This window comes from Myxocyprinus asiaticus, chromosome 13 (assembly GCF_019703515.2).
Source record: "Myxocyprinus asiaticus isolate MX2 ecotype Aquarium Trade chromosome 13, UBuf_Myxa_2, whole genome shotgun sequence".
Taxonomy (NCBI): domain Eukaryota; kingdom Metazoa; phylum Chordata; class Actinopteri; order Cypriniformes; family Catostomidae; genus Myxocyprinus; species Myxocyprinus asiaticus.
This window is the reverse complement of record NC_059356.1, coordinates 35,273,182-35,297,055: the sequence shown is the minus strand read 5'-3', so window position 1 is coordinate 35,297,055 and position 23,874 is coordinate 35,273,182. Positions and strand designations below refer to the sequence as shown.

The 23,874-nt window shown below is 37.4% G+C and overlaps 1 protein-coding gene across 8 annotated transcripts in view; it reads left to right on the top strand.

Moving 5' to 3' along the window:
* stat3 (signal transducer and activator of transcription 3 (acute-phase response factor)) overlaps positions 1 to 23,874 on the top strand; it is a 54,060-nt gene that overhangs the window by 9,217 nt on the left and 20,969 nt on the right. For 5 of the 8 annotated variants that reach the window (XR_007898998.1, XM_051714644.1, XM_051714648.1 and 2 more), the window contains exons 2-7: positions 12,792 to 12,839; positions 14,558 to 14,691; positions 20,055 to 20,298; positions 20,624 to 20,716; positions 23,315 to 23,396; positions 23,515 to 23,615. Coding sequence is in view for 7 of the 8 variants with exons in the window: in XM_051714644.1 (XP_051570604.1) it covers positions 12,801 to 12,839; positions 14,558 to 14,691; positions 20,055 to 20,298; positions 20,624 to 20,716; positions 23,315 to 23,396; positions 23,515 to 23,615 (693 nt within the window). In the remaining variant the exon portion in view is untranslated. Of the gene's footprint in view, positions 1 to 8,027; positions 8,131 to 12,791; positions 12,840 to 12,886; positions 13,781 to 14,557; positions 14,692 to 20,054; positions 20,299 to 20,623; positions 20,717 to 23,314; positions 23,397 to 23,514; positions 23,616 to 23,874 lie in introns of those variants that run through there. The other 3 variants (XM_051714646.1, XM_051714645.1, XM_051714647.1) reach the window with 3 other exon arrangements.

Sequence of the window (23,874 nt, the reverse complement as noted above, 5' to 3'; positions counted from 1 at the left end):
AAGCATGTTTAATACAACCTTTTAAGTCGGGGCACAAGCTGAATAATTGGTTAAGAGCTAATGATTAATCGTTGCAATCTCCAGATAGTCGAATAATTGTTCTAATAATCGTTACATTAATCGAATATCAAAATAATCATTTGTTGCAGCCCTACTTGGTTTAGTAATGCTCCACTTTGACTTCACATATGTCTTTGGGTGTGTATGCCTTTGTTTTGTTGTTGTCTTATCAAAACCAATATTTGGCTTATCTCTTATCTTCTATATTTTCATTGTTTGAATGCGATAAGCCATGTCTTCTGCAGTGGTTCAGGTTGCTGCATAACATTGACATGATGGATGCTCTCCCAGCCTAATACTTTTGCTCAAAGCCTAGGGATTAGCACTGTGATGTTAACTGTGTTTTACTGAGCTGTGCTGATGAGTGTTAAAGGTCACTGTGGTTAGAGATTGTTAGAATCGTTTTAAGAATTTTGTTCATAACCTGAGAAATTTTTAGCCCATGAAGCATCATCTTGGATCATATTGTCAGGAACTGGAAGTCGAAAAAGTAATCAGCAAGTAATTCTAGCACATGGCTGTCCATCTGTCCTTTTAAAGCTTTGGTTAGTTTGTGCTGAGCTAGAAAATAAACAATCCCTGTTAATTTCTCTGTGGAGAACCATTGACTACTACATGAAGACTGTGTGGAAATTGCTACCACTGTTGCTGTTTTTCACTGAAAATTAAGGGTTAGTTCACCCAATAATGAAAACAGTCACCATTCACAAAAGCAGGGGTGCACTGACCAATTGACCACTTATCTAAATCGGCCGTTTTTCGCCTTAATTCCGTGATCGGCCCGATCATGCCTATATTCAAGGCCAATCTTTTTATGCAGCAAGCAATGAATCACACATACACTGCTACTCTAATGAATGAGCGCTTGCTCAGCCCTTGAAGCATACAGTGTGGCCACTGGAGGGTGAGTTGTTGGCAATTCTAAGCATTCACGAATTTAAACTTTCAAACATGCTGTAATTTAGATGAATATGCCGGTTTGTTTTAAAACGTTTAAGAATTACACGTGTATGAATATTAAATTGCCCATTTTCAATTTTCAGAGTCAATACGGAAGTTTTTCTGATTCGCTGCACAGTGAGCACGGAGAAGATAAAGAGACCACAAATGGGCATAAAAACGAATTAAACAACAAGTAAACATTCGAACACAAATCTGAGTATACGTGATGTAACGTGAGTTGTGACAATCAGACAGCGTGTGGAGCGATAGAGACTGTTTGAGTTATTATGAGCACTATTAGCTTCTCCCACTTCAACATGAGCGCTCTCTGTGTCAATCAAACAAGCACGCTCTCCAGGTGCTCTCAATATCTCAGCAGTCACTCATCTCAGCACTATTCTGTGAGGATCCCAATTTAAATCAGATTAATGCTGGTCACAACACCACTAATAACAGATATAACTGTTTAACCTTAAAAAACGGCACTGCGTCTTCAAGCATTTGCTTAATAATTTGTGATTTTTATCGCAATAAAATGCCAAAGGCGGTAAATAAATCATAAATACTATTGATTCCTCACAGGAGCAGTTTTGGAGCTAGTAATAGACAACTTTCTTATTTTTGAACAAATCTCTGCTGTGTGTGATACCCTCATGGTTTTTACTGGTTGCCAGTATGTCACAATGACCTTTGATATTGACAACAGAACTATTCATAACTGTTTTCAATACAAATAAATGTTAGTGTGGCTAAGGGCACTTTTTTTAAAAATCGAGACCGGCCGATCTTAGTGTAAAAAAATCGGTGATCGATATTAGCCTCAAATTTCCTGATCTCTGCACCACTACAAAAAAGATGCAAGCGAATGGTGACTGAGGCTAACATCTCCTTTTGTGTTCCATGGAAATTTTCAACTGCCGGGAAGTGTGACTAAAGATTTGCAGGTTTTAATATTTTGCAAGGATAGCACTGACTATGACCCCGTTTCCAAATGGTATTAAGATGCGTTTTTGGTGATCGGATCATATGTGGTCAGCGCTAAATATAGGTCTAAACGAGGTCTGAAACGTTTTGTGATCAGATCAGAAGAAATACATAACGAATGTGGTCAAAATGCATCTGATCACACTTGATGTGCAAACACTAATCCGTCCTGTATGTGTCCCGGCACAGTGAAGCGCCTCCCCTCACCTGTCAATAAGCTGCTGCGCGAAAACAAGAGTGCCAGTTGCGAGCGGTTTAAAAGGAAAAAAACGCCCGATCAGAAAAATTAAAAAAGCTAATATGTACACAAGCATAAGAACTTAACAGATATTTTTCAGTGTGTCTGATATCAACATACAGGGACACTTATTAGAAGCACAAACATCTGCAGCTCAGGTTAATACAACTAATTCACGAAAATAACGGACAGTTCTGCTCGAATTGTTGATTTTGTTCATAGATGACATTTTTTTCACGCTTTGTCTTTTCTGACTTTGTTGCGGTTTATTATCATGCAGGAACACACTGACAGAGTGATTGATGCATGTCGTCATGAAACCGAGTCCCTCCCCTCCAAATCCAAACACAAGTGGTCACAGAAGACATATTTAAACAACCAGGTGTAAACAGTGATTTATCTCACCTAACCACATGTGATCGGATCAGCCGAGACACATCTTAATACCATGTGGAATGGGGAATATACATGTTGAATTCAAACAGATTAGGATTTTGGTTCTCAAGGTTTGGTTCAAGGTAGCTTGGTTGATGTTTAAGGAGACAGTAAAGATGTATGCATCATTGAATGAAAGAGGCTTAGAGGTCAAGGTCAGCCATTATGGTTTTGACTTTGAAGTGAATATATGACATGGTTTTGCCACTTTGAAACCATACAATCTGTTTGACATACTTTCTTTTCAATGTGATCATCATGAAGACTCCAGATATCAGCACTTTTGATAACTTGCACAGGTTTGGCGTGTTACACATCGATGTGAAACCTCTGTTAGTTTCATTGAAACACATGCAGCAGCTGTTTCTGATATTACTTACAGTATTCATGTCCTGAGCAATGCAAGTGAATGGTGATCAGACCTTTTGAAGCTCCTTTTGAAGCTGCAGTGGGTCCTGAGGTGTTGTGATTGCGCAGTCACTATTGATTTAGTCGAGCTGCGATATTGGCTTTACATGGCATTTTACATTTACATTGCATTTAACAATGTCAACTCTCACTTTGATTAAACTTCTCCGCGGACTGTTTTCACAACATTTTCCGTTTTTCAACATGGCCTAGACCAGTGTAACGCGCCTGTTAGAAGGTAAATGTTGCAATACTCGAGAGCTTGTCAATTAAAATGAGAGAACTTGTACAATAAATATTTATATACGTAAATCAATACATATTATGCAAGTAAAAGTTTCATTTGGCTTTGTTCTGTGTATTTTGTTCCAAAAACAAGATCCACACACTCCGTTTTAATTTCATGTCTCGTTTAATTTCCTTTCTGTTATGTACAGTCAGTTGGTGATCAAAAAGTAAAAAAAAAAATAAACATTACAGGTGCATCTCAATAAATTAGAATGTCGTGGAAAAGTTCATTTATTTCAGTAATTCAACTCAAATTGTGAAACTCGTGTATTAAATAAATTCAGTGCACACAGACTGAAGTAGTTTAAGTCTTTGGTTCTTTTAATTGTGATGATTTTGGCTCACATTTAACAAAAACCCACCAATTCACTATCTCAAAAAATTAGAATACATCATAAGACCAATAAAAAAAAAACATTTTTAGTGAATTGTCGGCCTTCTGGAAAGTATGTTCATTTACTGTATATGTACTCAATACTTGGTAGGGGCTCCTTTTGCTTTAATTACTGCCTCAATTCGGCGTGGCATGGAGGTGATCAGTTTGTGGCACTGCTGAGGTGGTATGGAAGCCCAGGTTTCTTTGACAGTGGCCTTCAGCTCATCTGCATTTTTTTGCATTCTCTATGGGGTTCAGGTCTGGTGAGTTTGCTGGCCAGTCAAGCACACCAACACCATGGTCATTTAACCAACTTTTGGTGCTTTTGGCAGTGTGGGCAGGTGCCCAATCCTGCTGGAAAATGAAATCAGCATCTTTAAAAAGCTGGTCAGCAGAAGGAAGCATGAAGTGCTCCAAAGTTTCTTGGTAAACGGGTGCAGTGACTTTGGTTTTCAAAAAACACAATGGACCAACACCAGCAGATGACATTGCACCCCAAATCATCACAGACTGTGGAAACTTAACACTGGACTTCAAGCAACTTGGGCTATGAGCTTCTCCACCCTTCCTCCAGATTCTAGGACCTTGGTTTCCAAATGAAATACAAAACTTGCTCTCATCTGAAAAGAGGACTTTGGACCACTGGGCAACAGTCCAGTTCTTCTTCTCCTTAGCCCAGGCAAGACACCTCTGACGTTGTCTGTGGTTCAGGAGTGGCTTAACAAGAGGAATACGACAACTGTAGCCAAATTCCTTGATACATCTGTGTGTGGTGGCTCTTGATGCCTTGACCCCAGCCTCAGTCCATTCCTTGTGAAGTTCACCCAAATTCTTGAATCGATTTTGCTTGACAATCCTCATAAGGCTGCGGTTCTCTCGGTTGGTTGTGCATCTTTTTCTTCCACACTTTTTCCTTCCACTCAACTCTCTGTTAACATGCTTGGATACAGCACTCTGTGAACAGCCAGCTTCTTTGGCAATGAATGAATGTTTGTGGCTTACCCTCCTGTGAAGGGTGTCAGTGATTGTCTTTTGGACAACTGTCAGATCAGCAGTCTTCCCCATGATTGTGTAGCCTAGTGAACCAAACTGAGAGACCATTTTGAAGGCTCAGGAAACCTTTGCAGGTGTTTTGAGTTGATTAGCTGATTGGCATGTCACCATATTCTAATTTGTTGAGATAGTGAATTGGTGGGTTTTTGTTAAATGTGAGCCAAAATCATCACAATTAAAAGAACCAAAGACTTAAACTACTTCAGTCTGTGTGCATTGAATTTATTTAATACATGAGTTTCACAATTTGAGTTGAATTACTGAAATAAATGAACTTTTCCACAACATTCTAATTTATTGAGATGCACCTGTAATTCTAGTCATACATTGCACAGATGAGGGATAAACTACCATGCAATTCTCTCTGGTTATTGTGTGCTCATTCAACCATAAACATTTGCTCAGAACTGCTACCAGTTCTCTTTAAGAGACGGTACTATTTTAGTGCTTGTTATACATATCAATATAAATCATACCAATGCATATAAACAAACATGTAACAGAATGTAGTAATATAGTAAGTGTAAGAAATGTGTAAATATAAAGATTTAAAGGGGCAATCATAAATTATGAAATATTTTAACTTCAACAAACACTAAAAAATATAGATGCAAGCAGCGATTAATGGGGTTCAAGCCTTCAAGGTCCTTTAAGTACACATGTAACACATATCAAGTGTTAATTAGATGGTCTGTTAACACCTAAAACAATGATAAAGTGCCTTAATTTTCAGAAACATCAGGTTAGGTAGCACAGAGATATGGACTGTTATAGCGCCACCAAGAGGCATAGGTATGCAATTCTTTTTATGTGTCCTCAAATTGACCTCCTACATAAGTGTTTTAAATTTGGTGATAATATCTCATTCCTTTCAAGAGTTTTAACCATTTAAGAAACAGTGGCCACGGCCACTTTGTATGTTTTGGTGTACTGTTGTAACAGTGTAACGAAAGTTCACATTTATTGATATTGGGACTCCAGAGATCCTTTCTGCACTGGTTTGGTTCCGATAAGGCGAACGGCCTAGGACTAGTTCAGATCGCTGCTAATAGTTGATTGGTCGATGGTGGCCATATTTTTCAAGATATGCGACTGTCCTCGTAGACCTTGATGGCAACTTGGACAAAGACACTGCATGAAAAATTTCATTCAGAATTTGTGTGTACTTAGAATGACCCCATACATACAATTGATGTCAGAAGTTTACATACACCTTAGCCAAATGTATTTAAACTCGCAATTTTTAATTTAAAAATTAAATTAACATTTAATCATAGAAAACATTCCCTGTATTAAGTCAGTTAGGACCACTACTTTATTTTAAGAATGTGAAATGTCAGAATAATAGTAGAATGATTTATTTCAGCTTTTATTCCTTTCATCACATTTGCAGTGGGTCAGAAGTTTACATAAACTTTGTTAGTATTTGGTAGCATTGCCTTTAAATTAGAGTCCGACCGATATGGGATTTTTTAAGACCGATAAGATTCAGATTCATTTAAATAAAGAATAAATAAAAATAAAATAAAGCAAAATCAATGAAGCAAAAAAATTCACAGACCCTCTGTAATTAAAACTTACTCGCACATCCAGTGTAAATTCAAGAAGGGTCTTCCATTCATCCTGATGGCATGAATGTTCCTTATATTACTTTAATCTTGCATCGAGATGTACTGCTAACGGTACGAGCCCACTGGTATTTTCTACTATTAGCTTTCAGTACACGAGCAATGATATCATCTTAAATATGCGCAATTACAATTGGAAACATGCCAACTTCATTTTCAAATGTCCAAAGAATACAAACAGTGTTGATTTATTAATGTTTGCTTGCCCAGCTACAGAACTGTCACAAAGAATGTGCGCAGTCATCATTTGAAGTCTGGATTAAAAGCACTGAATCCACCTTCGCTGACCACAAGTCAGAGAAACGGTGTATGAGACTATTGAGGGACTAAGAGCTATTAAGAGCTGTTTTATGTAAACACCTGTGTTACTGACTGTACTGTTGGCTTACAGAACCCCCTTGAGCAGAAAACTAGAATGTGTTTAAATTTAATTTACAAGCTGACATAAGCTGACAGAAAGTAAAAAGCACCCGCCAGAGTGGCCTGTGACGCTGCAAAATTCACTGGCAAAACAGAAAATGTACTCGCATTTGGCGCTTGGCAGGTGTTAGTTTCACAACCTGTGCCCAGGCCTTCTGTTGATGCTGAAAAAGCTGAGAATGTTGTGAAAACAGTCCGTGGAAAAGTTTAATCAAAGTCAGAGTTGACCTCGTTAAATGCAGTGTAACTTTAACAATGGCATATTTACTTCAGAGTGCTCATAATGTATAGGGCTGAGATTACAGGGTTTACCCACATTATGTCGCCATGATAACAAATTATATCGGATATAACTTTATGCAGTTAAGGTTGGAAAAGCCACTAACACGTATAATATTTACATCTACTTTTGAAACATTGTCTAAGTGTCTTTTTATCCTTTTTTTTTTTTTTTTTTTAATAAGAGATGTCAAAATTGTTTGTGGTAGTCAACATTGTCACAAATGCTGTCGATTGAGCTTAACTTATGTAATGATGCAGGCACTGGCAGTGATGATGACGAAGACGTTGACATAGTGTAGAGAACACAAGTGCAGTTTATTTACAAAGTGAGAACCAATAACCCTGACTACAAACCTGGACGTGACGTGACGTGACGTGACGTGACGTGACGTGACGTGACGTGACGTGACGTGACGTGACGTGACGTGACGTGACGTGACGTGACGTGACGTGACGTGAAACACATCCACATACATTCAATACTTGACAATGGACAATGGCAAACATGAGGGCTTAAATACTAGACATGGGAAACATCAACCAATGAACAGACAGAACTGATAACAAGATAATTAAACAATAAACCAATGAAAACATGACACATGAACATGGAGGGAAAACAGGAATCACATGACAAGGGAAACAGGAGCTAAACATTTCAAAATAAAAGACATGAATCAACAAAATACACATGACAGGAAAGTTGGGTGTTTGTTTATTAATCACAATGGCTTACCACCATTGAATCTTAAATAAACCTGGCTTTGAAACGCTCTCATATCCAGTTTATCCTGTGTGGTGTTATGGTAAATGCAGATGGGAATTTTTCTGAATGACAGAAATCGGTGTCAAACACTAAGATCGTTAAAAATACCATGTAATCACTGAACTAGGTATATTCATCCCTTCACAGATACTCCTTAAATATGAGTGAGTGTGCCGTAGGAGGTGAGAGGTGAAGCGGAACTACATCTTTCCAGGAATGGAAAGGAGGCGAAGGTCACAGCTAGGTCTGAGTACGTGTCTGCATTTGTTTGTTTTTTTAAGACCGATTGTAGGGCTGTTCCATGAGTGACACTTCCTCTGAGGTCCAAAATGTTGTTAACCCATAAGCTAGTGGCTACTCTGTTCAGCGGAGGAGGGCAAATTTCCATAAAGGTAGTTTGTGTCAGCCAAGTTAGAATTTCACCTTCCTTCATCCTGTGCAAGAGTTGTTGATCAGTAGGTTGCTTAACATAACAGGAAGTTGTTTTCCATAGATAAGAAAATGGCATGTTATTTCACATCATAAACACCTACACCACAAGCTAATAATGCCAAAGGTTGGATTTGAGTGCATTGTTCAGTTTTACAAGACTCTTATTTGTCCCACTGTTTGCATATAAACCTCCAAGCTTTAATTGACTCCCTCTCGTCTTTTAGCCCATTGTACCCCTCCGTGTTGGGGGTAACTAACTAAAAATAGATAATATTCACAGCAGCACCATCTTTGATTTTACATAGGAATGACAATGAAGCTGTGAGGGATAGACTTATCATCTCTTCAATAGCACGCAGGGTATAAAGCTGTATAAAGCTCCTAGATCACATCTGATTTCTCCAATTCATATTGTCTGGAGTTTTGAGTGTTCTTGAAAAGATATTTTTTTCAATGTTTTGTCCACGGAATGATCCAAAAACTATTTAAACTGCAGTACAGCCCATTGAAGAGACTGTACATATATCCCTTACAGCCTCGTTTTCATTCCTGTTAAAAATAAAGATGCCGCTGCTGTGAATATGGTAGTAGCGTGACAGTACTATTTTAGGTATTTTTTTAAATAGTGCAGCTTTTCCAGTAACAAGCCTTTTTAAAAAAAAAAAAAAATACAATTCTCTCATTATTCACTTACCCTGATGCCATCCCAGATGTGTGTGACTGTCTTTCTTCAGCAGATTTTTAAGAAACATTTTGTAGCTCTTTAGGTCCTTATAATGTAAGTAAATGGGTGCCATCAGGCTGCTGGCTATTTGACGGTCCAAAAGTCATATAGTATTTAGTATTTTTAGCATAAAAGTAATCCGCACGACTCCAGTCGATCAATTAATGTCTTCTGAAGCAAATCAATAGGTTGTAAGAAACAAATCGATAATCAAAACTTTATTAAGTTTAAAAAAATCAATTCGTGCCTTTATTTTTTAAAGTTTTTTTTTACATGAAATTTTAAATCATCAGGTTTCTCTCTGCTTAAATGTCAAAACGTAAACAAGCAAGTGTACAACATATGCACACATTGGATAAGCCAGTAAGAATGCCAGTAAAGGTGTTTTTGCTTAAAACATGTATGACCTTAACTCGAAAAACATGCTTATTAAGCAAAATCGGTGTAAGAGTGTGCATGCTAACGCACTTATTGATTCACCATGTGCACAGTTTAGCTATCTTTATTTATAGTTAAATGTTTAGTTAATGGCTGGTGTTCACAATGTTTATTTACTAAACTATATAAAATTTACATTTATCTGTTTGTTTATTATGCTGTCATCGAAAGATCACTCATTCAAAATCCTCACTGTTTAAGTGCTAGAAAATTACAACATTGATTGAATTATAAATGATATGATCTTATAGTTACTGACACTTTGAAGTATTTAATGTAGTAAGATACTAATTGTTAGTATCTTCTTTAAATTGTGAGTGGCTTGTTGCTTGGTAAGCTACGCTTCCCCAACATTGGAACTCCTCCAGCTCTCCACGCTACTGGACCTTCTGACAGCCTATCTTACCACCTCAAAACGTAAGCTGTTCTTCAGCTCAGTATGACTCATCCTCTATGACATTTTCTCACTGCACCTTAAGCCACAAACCCATCACTATTTAAACTCAACCCAGCTCTGAGAAGTGTGTTTGGTTACTCAGCACATCAAGGAAGGAAGGCTAACCAACACTGTGCACCATGGTGTTGTTTTGAGCTGACATTTAGGTCGCCGTCTGAGAGCTGAGACAGGAACTAAGAGCATTTGTGAAGTGGTGTGGACTGAGGAGTGAAAGCACTGATCTGAAATCAGCTGACTGCTTTCTGTTCTTTAAGAGAGGGGGTAAACTGATTCAGGGTTATGACTCTTATTCTTTGGGAATTTTTTGTTGTAGTTCTTGCCTCTTGGGAGCTCTAACACAGTTGTAAGTTGAGAACGGGTGTCAGGTGGTGGGACACAACTGAATAACCCCTCAGGGAGACCATAGTTTCATCCTCTAGACCAGTGGTTTCCAACCCTGTTCCTGGAGGCCCCCCAACAGTGCACATTTTGTATATCTCCCTTATCTGACACACCCAATTCAGGTCTTGGAATGCCCACTAACGAGCTAATGAGTTGAATTAGGTCTGTTTGATTAGGGAGATATCCAAAATGTGTAGTGTTGGGGAGCCTCCAGGAACAGGGTTGGGAATAGGGATGCACCGATCCGATACCTGATACTGACGTTTTTAGATGGATCGAGTATCGGTCCGACGAGCCCGATCCAAATCCGATACTGTGTGTTAGTCATGTTCGTTCCTGTCAAGCTCCAAAAATGACATAAAAGAACCATAAAAACACCATTGAAGTAGTTCATATGACTCGTGCATTTTATTCAAAGCCACTTGAAGACGTGCGATAGCTCTGTGAATCACAAAAGGCTGTGTTTAATAAGTAAATATATAATATGCACGTGCAGCTACAGCGCATTGTTGAATGGCGCTGCTCTGTTTACACACACACTCGTGGCTATTTTTAGCCTTCACACATTGTGCAACATTTGAGCGCTACTCACGAACAACATCAGATGTAGATGCTCAATAGTTCGGTTCACTTATAATATGCATTTAGAAATGCACCTCTGGCGCCATTTACCAGAATTTGAATAAGAAGCTAATTAAACTACTGTGAACTTGCCTACAAACAGACACGTACAGGACTTCCTGGAGAGTTCAGAATTTCAAAATAAAAGCGTGAGGGTTTAAAAAGTGCACGATTTAAATATATTACTGTTGTATTTAAAATTCTAAAAGTCAGTAATAATAATAATAATAATAATGTATTTATATATATATATATATATATATATATATATATATATATATATATATATATATATATATATAATTATTATTATTTGTTTACAAATTATAACAATATTTAAGTTTAATGGGTTACAAAAAATAACTGTGAATGAAAAGTGAACTGATGTCTAACAACTAAATTGAACAAAAAAGAGATCTGAATCCTTTAAAGTCCAGATACAAGTTGAATGTTTTTTGCAAAAAACCAAACAGCCTTCTTTTCTACTGAAAACTTAGACTGGAATTACTGTTAATTTTGCTGCAGCATTATCCAGTAGACTAGTTAACAATAAAGTTTTTCTTAGTAGTTTGTACATTTATATTGAAGTAATGTGTAGTTAAAGGTTTGTGTGTCTTTACATGTAATTAGCATCACTCAGTGAGGTACAGATATTCTAAACTGATTATGAAAAAAAAAAAATGGTATCAGATCGGTATCGGCCGAAACTGAGATTTCAGATATCGGAATCGGATCGGAAGAGAAAAAGTGGTATCGGTGCATCCCTAGTTGGGAACCACTGTTCTAGACTAATATTTTTTGGCAATATGATCCAAGATGATGTGTACCATCTTAGAAACGGGGACTTATTCAAAACATTTCCTGTTACATTTATTCAGCACCACTGTAGCAGTTCGTGTTTGTTTAGATTGTAAAAGAGGAAGTGTAGTTTTAACTACTGTTTGAACTGTGCAACAGAGAGATCCTTGATTCAGACCTGATTATACAACAATTATGTTTGCCTGCTCAGTTTTGCTTTTAAAAAAAGATTGAGATTTAGCTAATTAAAAAAAAAATCAGTAATGATGTCCCTCATTATTCGGAGGGTAGCAGTGAGGGATGGCATTTGATGTTCTAGGATTTTTTTATTTGATTTTTTTTCCTTTTCAAGTCAACATGACAGGAGGTATGATATCTTGACTGGTCCATATTCAATGCCACATTTGCAACGTTTATTACCGTGACAAGGTTGGACAAGTGGTCATCCAATGAGTTGGATAGAGAAAGTAAAAAGCCACATATGAATAGAAGAATCTAGCTGTCCAAAACCATCCATAAAATATTTGTTTGTTCACATAACAGTGATATCGGTCCACAATTTTTGATTTGTTTCATATAGGCCTATCATAACATACTGTATAACAGTAATAATTTGCACAATAAGTACTTCCATTCAAGGGACCACATTGTAGTTTAATTTTTGAATTAATTAGAATTGTAAATTGATAATCTGCTACTCAATAATAGCAGCAGCAACACACCATTAACTTGATTATATAATGATATGTTTATAATTGACTATATATTGTATATACTGTGAGTTATATGACCTTTATCAAAGGCACAAACTATATTATTTATATATATATATATATATATATATATATATATATATATATATATATATATATATATATTATATAAACCATGAACTGAACATTTTAATCTTTCCAAGATGGCAGTGCTGTTGATGTGTATGGATCAGTGGAATGTTGCTTGTTGGTAATCATATCTGTGGATCCAACCCTCCTATGCCATATACTCATTTCTTTTCACCTGTGTGTGAATTAAGTAGTTCACTTCCCTGTTGTTCTTACAGCAAGTAGACATGGCGAGCAAAGTTGCAGTTCGTTTGGTGGATAACAATGTAAGTTTTCTTTGCTTTGTTTTGGATTGTTTGCATAGGTTATAAGATTATCTGATATTTGGAAGATCTATGAATAAGTTTAACAGTCTGTAGTTATTTAATTATGTATTCTGTGAGTGTAAATTTGCATATGTTTTGGATATAAATACTGTAAATGCCTCTCTGTATGTTGCCTAAACTTAAAATTACGATGTTGAATCCATCATGTGACATCAATTTTATGCATTACAGGGTTCCCATGGTCTTGGAAAACCTGGAAATCTTAAAAAAAAAAAATTTCTGGAAAAGTCGAAAGTTAGCCTAAATCTAATTTCTATAGTTAATATGCGTTTTTCTAGTTCTTGCTCTGCTCTAAAATATTTCATTGACAAGAAATTGTTCTTGTGTTGAGTAAAATTCACTTGTGGGCCATAACGATGTCCGATTTGGGAACATGTCATTGATTTGATGAATATTTTATCAGTGAATCATCCCCAATTTGAATTTCAATGCTCTTAATGGAAAGGGTTTTCAAAAATCCTTACCCAGCACACCATTGTCTGAAAAGCAATGAAAATTAATTGGTCAAAAAGTGTGGCAAGTCTCAAATTAAGAATTACATATATAATATTATATCAGAGATGCAAACTACTCACCTTTCAGCTAATGCCACCTTTTTTAAGCTAATTTGCCCAAATTGGTAAAATTTTACATTAAAATCACTTGAAAGGGTAACTTTTAATCTTAAACACTTTAAGAGCTTTAAATGCAACAAAAAAAGCTTTAAATACAACAAACAAATCAACAAAAAATATGTAGCTACTAGCTAGAACACCTGCTATGACTTTCTCACCTTTTTTGCCTCTCATTAGTTTGCATCCCTGTTACATTTATTTTTCTCTCTATCCTTCTTCAAAACGCAAATGCCACTGTGCAAACCTGAGAAAAAGTGTGTGAAGAAGGTGCGTGTACCAGCCCTGGTCTTTTTTTGCATGTTTGTCAGTGCAAACCTCTGTGTGTAGGTGGATATGTGTGTGCATGTGGTGAACTGTATGAGTGTGTATTCCATATCTGCTTGAGGTAATGTAGAGAAAGACAGCCTGCATGGGCTTTTGAGGTTTTCCTTTTTGAACGGATGTTCTCGCTACTTGAAGATCAACAGCCACTGATTTCTGCGGCATTGAAACGCTGGTGACATCCGTCTCCTGCTTCCCTGACTACTCTGATGTATGTCTGTTTTAGATATGACATGGTTTGAAGACCATCTCTAAAATAGTTTTTAGCTTTTTCAGCAACAGCTTGGAGACTATCTAGCAATCAGCTAAATCAGCTCAGCACCAGCTTTATCAGGATGGGAGACCAGCTGAAGAACAGCATGGTTAGACTGGGGGACCAGCTAGATCATCTTAAACCACCTAAGCCCAGTAAACCAGTTCAGGCTGGTTTAAGGTGTTTCTGCTACCAATTATTTACAACCTGATAGCATGGGTTGTATACAGTCAATCAGTGTACTGTTGAGGGCATTATGTTTTGTGGTTTGCTGTTGTCTTCTGCAGCACAGTTTGTTAAAGTTTGCCTTTGCTTTGAGCTGTGTATGAGGAAGTGTGCTCATGGCATTGTTTTTTCTGCTCACTGACCTTCTTCTGGAAAATAAACTTGAAATGCTGAAAAGACCTGTTAGGTTTGTCTTCCTTGTGTCAAGTGAGTTAAATCTACATATCTCTCTCTCTCTCCTGTAGGTCAACATGGCCCAGTGGAATCAGTTACAGCAGTTAGAGACACGGTACCTGGAGCAACTGTACCACCTGTACAGTGACAGCTTCCCCATGGAGCTACGGCAATTTCTGGCCCCCTGGATCGAGAGCCAGGATTGGTAAGTTGCCAGCAGTAGACAAGAAATGACATAAAAAAAGAGATCAAGATAGTCTCAAGAGCCTCAAAATATAACATTTGTTTGAATTCGGTTGTGTCTTTTAAAAGGATAGCGCACCCAAAAAATGACAATTTCTGCATAATTTTCTCACCCTCAAGTTGTTCCAAAAACTCAAAAGGATTTCTTTCTTACATGGAACACCAGAGAAATTTGTCAGAGAATGTCCGAGCTGCTCTTTTCCATACAATGAAAGTTGATGGGGACCAGAGGCTGTCAAGCTCAAAAAAGGACAATATATTCCAAGTCTTCTGAAGTAACACAAAAGCTTTGTGTGAGGAACATACTGAAATTTAAGCAGTTATTCACTGAAAATCTTGCCTTGAAAATGTTCAGTGAATAACCATTTAACTTAATTGAATAATTAATTGACTAGCTCGGACATTCCCTTTTGTGTTCTACAGAAAAAAATAAAGTCAAACAGGTTTATAAAGATATGAGGAATGAATGATGACCAAATTTTCATTTTTGGGTCAACTATTCCTTTAAAGCTCTGAGTCAGGGTGATTTTAAAGCCACAGAGGGATAACATGGTGGCAACCAACAGTCTTCGCAATTAGGTGCAATAGGTGCAAAGGATCCTTTCTTACACCAAGAGAGGTGAAGATAATTAGCACTGTTGCTCATCAAATAGAAATGATAAAGTTATTGTCTAACAGTTTGTCAAGACTGCTGCTTCAAAATATCATGTTTGTAACAACACTTCCTTATTCGTAGAATGTGGGTCAAGTTTGCACTGTTGTGAGGTCACGCTTCTGCCCATAAAAGTGCTCCTGGAAAGTATCTTGTAAAGAATAACACACACCGTGCCATTTTTTTCCTCTACATTTTCTCAAAGTTTCGATATGACTGGCGTATCAGTTTTCTCTATGATTTTATTGTGGACTCAGATGTCACACTGAAATGACTCCTGTTCGGTTTCAGTCTCCTCTTTAGTTTCTTTATTATAGTATGCATTTTTAAATGGTGAAAATCTAGAATAAATTGTAATGAATATTGTGCTATTGCAAGCAGGATCAGGCATTGATTGTAAGTTGTGTTTGTTCTCTTGGTTGTGGAATGCTGAGTGTTTACTTCAGTGATAAAGCACTGAAGACATTGAGGCTTTATCTCATTAGTATTTTGTGTTTCCTGCTTTAATCAGTTGATCGGAGAATGTTATGTAATTTACCAAAACTAGGGTTTTGGACAGTTATGGTGCGCTTTTGGACAATTTTAGTGCTGCGTTTTCCTTCTGAAAGCTTTGAGTAATTTGTAAAGTCACAGTTTGTTGTTCTTGAGTGTAAGAGAATGGAGTAATAGAACATTGAGTAAAATATCCACAAAATTGACACATTAATGGCATCAAACAATATTATAGACATTTTAAACAGTATTAATTTCAAGAGATGAGAGCATTATTATTGCACTAATTTACCTTTACCTTTATTTATTTTAGCAGATACTTCAAATGAGGAATGTTACAACAACAAACGATTCATAAAGGCAAATGTATTTGATATTTCTCCTGATATTTCTCCTTTTCATGCACATCTTTGAAATGCTTGACCTAGCAGAACTTGGCTAGCTGTCGTGCTGATGACTGGTTAAAACTAATCGTGGGTGTGGTTTGGACGTGATGCTCTTTTTTTTATTTATTTTTCTCAGCAAACTAATTTTAAAATTACGCTGTGCATAGTAAAATTGGCAAGAAAAGTACAATCTAGTTTTGATGTAGGTGTGACAAAGCAACAGGGAAACAAGAAAGGTTTAAGTAGGGTGTATAGCAAGTGTGTTAATTGTTGAGTTCACTGGAGTGTTTATCTTCATGCATTTGTGAAATTCTGAAAGTAAAAAGACAGTTTGGGTGGAGTTTGCAAGTGGGTTAAAATGATCACAGTCATTCATGCACATTCATAGTCTTTGCAGCATCTAGCAGACTCCATTCTGCTCTCTTTGTTTGAGTCTGCTTTAGAAGTGAACATGAAGAAGTCCTGTGTGAGGCCTGTTATGTAAACTCTCTGGAATTTGAAAACTGTTAAAGGGATAGTTTGCCCAAAATTGAAAATTCTGTCATTGTTACAAACCTGTATCGCTTTCTTCTTTGTAACACAAAAGGTGATTTTCAAAAAAGTCTTAAAGTTTTCAAAATTTGCCATAATGACTGTGAACAATGACTCTGTCCTTTTTCGAACTTGACAGACTAATCAAAAACAACAAACCCAGTAATTGACTCATGCATTAAAAGTCTAAGAAAAATCAGATATAGACCATTTCAAGGATGTATAAAATAACAAAAGAATTAGAATGCTGCTGCGCAGGTCTTGCCCTGAAGCATTTCTGGTATCATCATTACCAGATCCTTTAAATGCTCTGAGTTAACATATTTTCTCAAAAAACATAAACCATTTACCTGATGTGACTTATCCAGACATGTTGTTGATGCGGAGCGTCTACGCAAGAGAGGCGATGAAAGTGTATCGTAGTTTAGATACTCACAATTATATCCTCAGTGGAGAGATCTGGATTATTGGCTGCTATTATAATCAATAAAGCCATTCAGTAAAGCTGTCTGCATGAGATGTGGACAAGGGAAGGATTTCTTTTTTAATTATTAGATACTTTTCTTGTCTCTTTCTTCTGTGCTAGTTTCTATACTTCTCCAGCTACTCTGAGAAGTGTTCGATATTGCAGATATTGTTGACTTGTGTGACAAATTGCTTAAGTTCTTCATTTGTAAGTCATTTTGGATAAAAGCATCTGCTAAGTGACTCAGTGCCATGATAATGCCATGTAAGCGTCATAAGATGTTGGTGTAAATCAATGATATATACAGGTGCATCTCAATAAATTAGAATGTCGTGGAAAAGTTCATTTATTTCAGTAATTCAACTCAAATTGTGAAACTCGTGTATTAAATAAATTCAATGCACACAGACTGAAGTAGTTTAAGTCTTTGGTTCTTTTAATTTTGATGATTTTGGCTCACATTTAACAAAAACCCACCAATTCACTATCTCAAAAAATTAGAATATGGTGACATGCCAATCAGCTAATCAACTCAAAACACCTGCAAAGGTTTCCTGAGCCTTCAAAATGGTCTCTCAGTTTGGTTCACTAGGCTACACAATCATGGGGAAGACTGCTGATCTGACAGTTGTCCAGAAGACAATCATTGACACCCTTCACAAGGAGGGTAAGCCACAAACATTCATTGCCAAAGAAGCTGGCTGTTCACAGAGTGCTGTATCCAAGCATGTTAACAGAAAGTTGAGTGGAAGGAAAAAGTGTGGAAGAAAAAGATGCACAACCAACCGAGAGAACCGCAGCCTTATGAGGATTGTCAAGCAAAATCGATTCAAGAATTTGGGTGAACTTCACAAGGAATGGACTTAGGCTGGGGTCAAGGCATCAAGAGCCACCACACACAGACGTGTCAAGGAATTTGGCTACAGTTGTCGTATTCCTCTTGTTAAGCCACTCCTGAACCACAGACAACGTCAGAGGCGTCTTACCTGGGCTAAGGAGAAGAAGAACTGGACTGTTGCCCAGTGGTCCAAAGTCCTCTTTTCAGATGAGAGCAAGTTTTGTATTTCATTTGGAAACCAAGGTCCTAGAGTCTGGAGGAAGGGTGGAGAAGCTCATAGCCCAAGTTGCTTGAAGTCCAGTGTTAAGTTTCCACAGTCTGTGATGATTTGAGGTGCAATGTCATCTGCTGGTGTTGGTCCATTGTGTTTTTTGAAAACCAAAGTCACTGCACCCGTTTACCAAGAAACTTTGGAGCACTTCATGCTTCCTTCTGCTGACCAGCTTTTTAAAGATGCTGATTTCATTTTCCAGCAGGATTTGGCACCTGCCCACACTGCCAAAAGCACCAAAAGTTGGTTAAATGACCATGGTGTTGGTGTGCTTGACTGGCCAGCAAACTCACCAGACCTGAACCCTATAGAGAATCTATGGGGTATTGTCAAGAGGAAAATGAGAAACAAGAGACCAAAAAATGCAGATGAGCTGAAGGCCACTGTCAAAGAAACCTGGGCTTCCATACCACCTCGGCAGTGCCACAAACTGATCACCTCCATGCCACGCCGAATTGAGGCAGTAATTAAAGCAAAAGGAGCCCCTACCAAGTATTGAGTACATATACAGTAAATGAACATACTTTCCAGAAGGCCAACAATTCACTAAAAATGTTTTTTTTATTGGTGTTATGATGTATTCTAATTTGTTGAGGTAGTGAATTGGTGGGTTTTTGTTAAATGTGAGCCAAAATCATCACAATTAAAAGAAGCAAAGACTTAAACTACTTCAGTCTGTGTGCACTGAATTTATTTAATACACGAGTTTCACAATTTGAGTTGAATTACTGAAATAAATGAACTTTTCCACGACATTCTAATTTATTGAGATGCACCTGTATATATAGAACTGGATTGCTCATGACGTCATATCAGTGAAGCCACTGCACCGCCATATTGCTATGCCCAAACATTCTAATGTCCCTATTGATTTAATAGGAAATCATCTAATTTTCTATTTCAATGTTCTATTGATTTTAATAATTATCTTTGATAATTAAACAATTAATTTAAATATTAATTAATAACTAAATAAATAATTATTCATTATTTCTGATAGTAACACTGATCTAAACAACCAGTAAAGCCCGACACATGCGTGTCCTCCTCACTGATTATTTGATCTCATCAAATTTGCAGTTGTCAAAGAAATTGTTTAAACAAGCTATAATAATATCAAGTCATCTCTGCACGAGTTTAGATGATGAATTCCTTTTGTAATTTGTAAAGGATAGGGGTGATGTGTATTTCTTTACTATGCTGTGGTGAGACCAGCAGTGGGGAATTTGTGCTGAGTAACAGAAGACCTAGTGACTTCACCTGACTGATGACTACATCTGCACACAACTGCACATGAGAGCCAGGACTTTCATAATACTCACCATTTTCTCAGATTGACTGCTTCTTAGCTTTTTTTTTAGGCAAAGACAAAGCTCTAATTATAGGTTTGCTTTGGGTTTTGAGTGGACTGCTTTTACGATAATTATTTTCATATTAAATCTGAATTAGATGAATACTGAATCTGTTATTTTGCCTGTTAAAAAACAAAATCTAAATAAAAATGAAACACTTCACTCCCTTGTGTCGGTTCTAATCTACAGACAGCCAATGGATAATAAAATCATTGGTTTTTATTGTTAATTTTGAGTATTTTGCATGTTCATTTTATTTCAGCAATTTTATAGCAAATTATCAAGTACATGTGTGGAATGCACATCATATGAGGCTGTTTGCTTGTGTCTGTCACAGGGCATACGCAGCCAATAAGGAGTCTCACGCCACACTGGTGTTCCATAACCTGCTGGGGGAGATCGATCAGCAGTACAGTCGCTTCCTGCAGGAGAACAACGTCCTGTACCAACACAACCTGCGGCGCATCAAACAGCACCTGCAGAGCAAGTATCTGGAGAAGCCCATGGAGATCGCTCGCATCGTAGCCCGCTGCCTGTGGGAAGAGCAGCGTCTGCTGCAGACAGCCACCACTGCACAGCAGGTACACACACATATATAAGCATATTAATGCGTGTGTACTATATCACATTATGTACTATAGATGCAGACACACATTGTGTATATGAGTATACACAATGAACTCACATGTGAACTCGCAATTAAAGAATATTATCTCACACATTCTGTCAAGTATGTACATTGTTTTACCTACCAAATCAGTTGTTTCAGGTCCTTTCCTGTCAAAACATGCAATAGTACAATTATGAACTTCATTGGAAAAGGTTTTAGCTCTGTTTGGGCATCTTCAGATTTCTGCTCCATGATGAAGGCAGCTGGTGATTCTCATGTTCCTTTCACATGTGTAGGACGGCCAGGTTGCTCACCCCACTGGTACCGTGGTGACTGAGAAACAGCAGATACTGGAACACAACCTGCAGGACATCAGGAAGAGAGTTCAGGTTGGTAGAGATACTTTCACTATATCTAAAAAACATTTATTTTTGACAAAAAGCAGGTCAGAAGTACATGTAAATGCCTTCATCTCTCTAAATGTTGCTGTTTCAAATAAGCAAATCTTTATTACATGCCGTATTTGACCAGTGAGTTCCCATAGTTAGTTAGTAGTCAGTTTAGTCATTTTATCCAATTAAAGTATAGTACACTTGTTAAAAGACAATTTGTGTCAACTTGAGTGAATTACACAATTATTATATTGGACAAAATTAATATACTGAGCACAATTTGTGGAGCTCATATTGTACCCTTTACCCCATAGCAGTGTTGGGTAATGTTACTTTTAAAAGTAACTCATTAGAATATTGTGTTACTCCTTAAAGTAACTAAATTAACAGCCAGGTCTCTTAAGCAACCAAATTGGCTCGGTTGTTAGGGAGGCTAGAGTCACATGGGGTAAACTCCTCGTGGTCGCTTTAATGTAGTTCGTTCTCGGTGGGGCGCGTGGTTGCCGCGGTGGATGGCGTGAAGCCTCCACATGCGCTATGTGTCCGTGGCAACTTGGATTTGTCCTCCGCCACCCGGACTGAGGCGAATCACTACGCGACCATGAGGACTTAAAAGCACATTGGGAATTGGGCATTCCAAATTGGGAGAAAAAGGGGAAAAATCAACAAATAAATAAATTAATTAATTAAAACGTTACTTTTTATGGAAAGTAAAGCGTTATATTACTTTTGCATTACTTTTTTCTCACCGCCACTGTCTATTCTGCTGTGCGTTCAATACAAATACAAGAGATATGTAGAGACATTACAGGTCATGCTAGCTACTGTACAATACTCATGTCAAAACAACATACTAAACGAACAGATATTTAGAAAGTCTACAATGAATAGGTCTTCACGTCATGTTTATAATAAAGACTCAATAACATGAATATGCATGATTTGTTTTTCCATTGGCATGGCAGCCAACATGAATAATGAAGAATATCCACTGCCTTACCTAAAGCAGCAAAGTCCAACACTTGAACTTGCATCATATGTGTCATCATGTGCTGTGCCCATCGACAATGCCAGAGTCAACTTGAGATGTTTTTTAGAAGTCAGGATAAAATTCAGTGGGGAATGCCAACCTAACATGTTCAAGGAATAAGTCTGATGAATAAATGAATATTTTTCACTTAAGTCATCTCAGTTCACACTTGTTTTGAGCTGATCCACGGATCCAGATGCCACTGGTTGATCGCATACAACTGCAAACGCGCATGTTGATACAACTTTAATGGAATCATTTTTAATGCTACCAAAATGTCTTCAAAACTTTGCTTCATGAATCAAATTATTTATTATAGAACAAAAATGTAGAATATTTTAAGAAATTAAGACATTTTGTCTGTGTACACAAACCATGTAGTACGTTGCTCGCAGCTGCTGATCCAGAGTCAGCTTTTCTCATCCCATTCTCCCAGTTAACGGGGCGCTCTAACACGAGCAGCTCGGCTGCATAAGTCAGTGAATTGAGTGAGTATTTCACCCTGTATATCATGTCAGTGGAAGTCTAGTCTTATAAACCCTCTGCCTAAACGTGTTTACTGATTTATTTTATTTTTTTTATTTTTTTTACGCAGCGTGTATTTACATATGAATCAATCGCGTTTCACTCAACCGAATGTTGAACGTTAAATGCTTTAACACAGAGCAGTTCAGATGCAAACTGATCCTAGAGAAGTAGTTACAGGCAGCTTTAAAACAAAGCAATTTGGATGCACAAACTCTCAGTGATCATTCCACTTTGTATTTAACTGTATAATCATGCCATAGCCACGGGAAGACTTCTCTGGCTTATACCACGAAAATGTCTGTTTACGTTCTTTTCAATGCATTCTACATGAATCAGTCGCGAGAATCAAAGTATCACTTATCTGAATGTTACATTTTGGACAAATTGTTGCCTTATGAGAACACATTTCTTAACTCTTGCTATGATTGTCATGACAATGGCAAAGTCTATGACGGCTGCTCATTTAAGCTCCAGTGCACAACAAAATCCACCGCTGCAAATGATGAGTACAACTGGATTCCACTGAAGCGTTCAGATTTATATTCCTTCATTTTTCCATTTTTAAAACATAAATCTCATGGTGGGCTAAAAAAGACTTGTTGTGCTCTGCCCATTGCTGATAAGCATGGCTCATACCCTTTAGAACAACAGTACCCATCATGCGCACACTACAGTGCCCGTCATGCACATACTTACTACAACTTCATCTCTAGTAAACCTCCCACTCTCTAGAACTACAATTCCCATCATGCCCCTCCTTGAAGTTTGCACACTTTTACTCCTGGTTTATCGCAATACGGGGAAAGGAGAGGTGTACAAATGCAACACGCTACTTATTTAAAAAAAGAACTTTGATAGTATGGTCTAAAATATAAAATATAGCGTTACTTTACTCGTTACTTGAAAATGTTATCCGATTACGTAACACGTGTTACTTTTATTGTGTTACCCCCAACACTGCCCCATAGTATGACTTTAGGAAATTAGGTCTCAACCTATATTCCCCTGCTTACTCATCTTACTTTTTTTCTGTGCAGGACATGGAACAGAAGATGAAGATGTTGGAGAACCTCCAGGATGACTTTGATTTTAATTACAAAACTCTCAAGAGTGCTGGAGGTATGGCAAGCAAATGTTGAAGCAAATTTTTGAAAAACATTTGTTTTGAAAATTTCTACAAATCACTTTCAGGACTCATAAAATCCCATGTGGCATAATTCTGTATGTCACCTTTCAGAGTTGTCCCAGGACCTGAATGGAAACAGCCAGGCAGCAGCCACCAGGCAGAAGATGTCTCAACTGGAGCAGATGCTCAGTGCTCTGGATCAGCTGAGGAGGGTGAGATACAGTAAAACCCTAACCAGACCAGACCATCAAGATCAGAAGTCACTTCAGAAGTCCAAACCAAATTATGACTGATTTCTTTTGTACAGCATTGAATTCTAGGTTTGTGAAAACTACAGCCCAGTAACTCTTTAAAGACCCCATGCAATCAAATTTGGAATTTGTTGCTTTAAGACCATGTCTTTTAGCTTTGAGGTCATCTATTTGTTAGAGTACTTCTCAAAGTTGACAAAATGATCTTTTAGCAGATGGG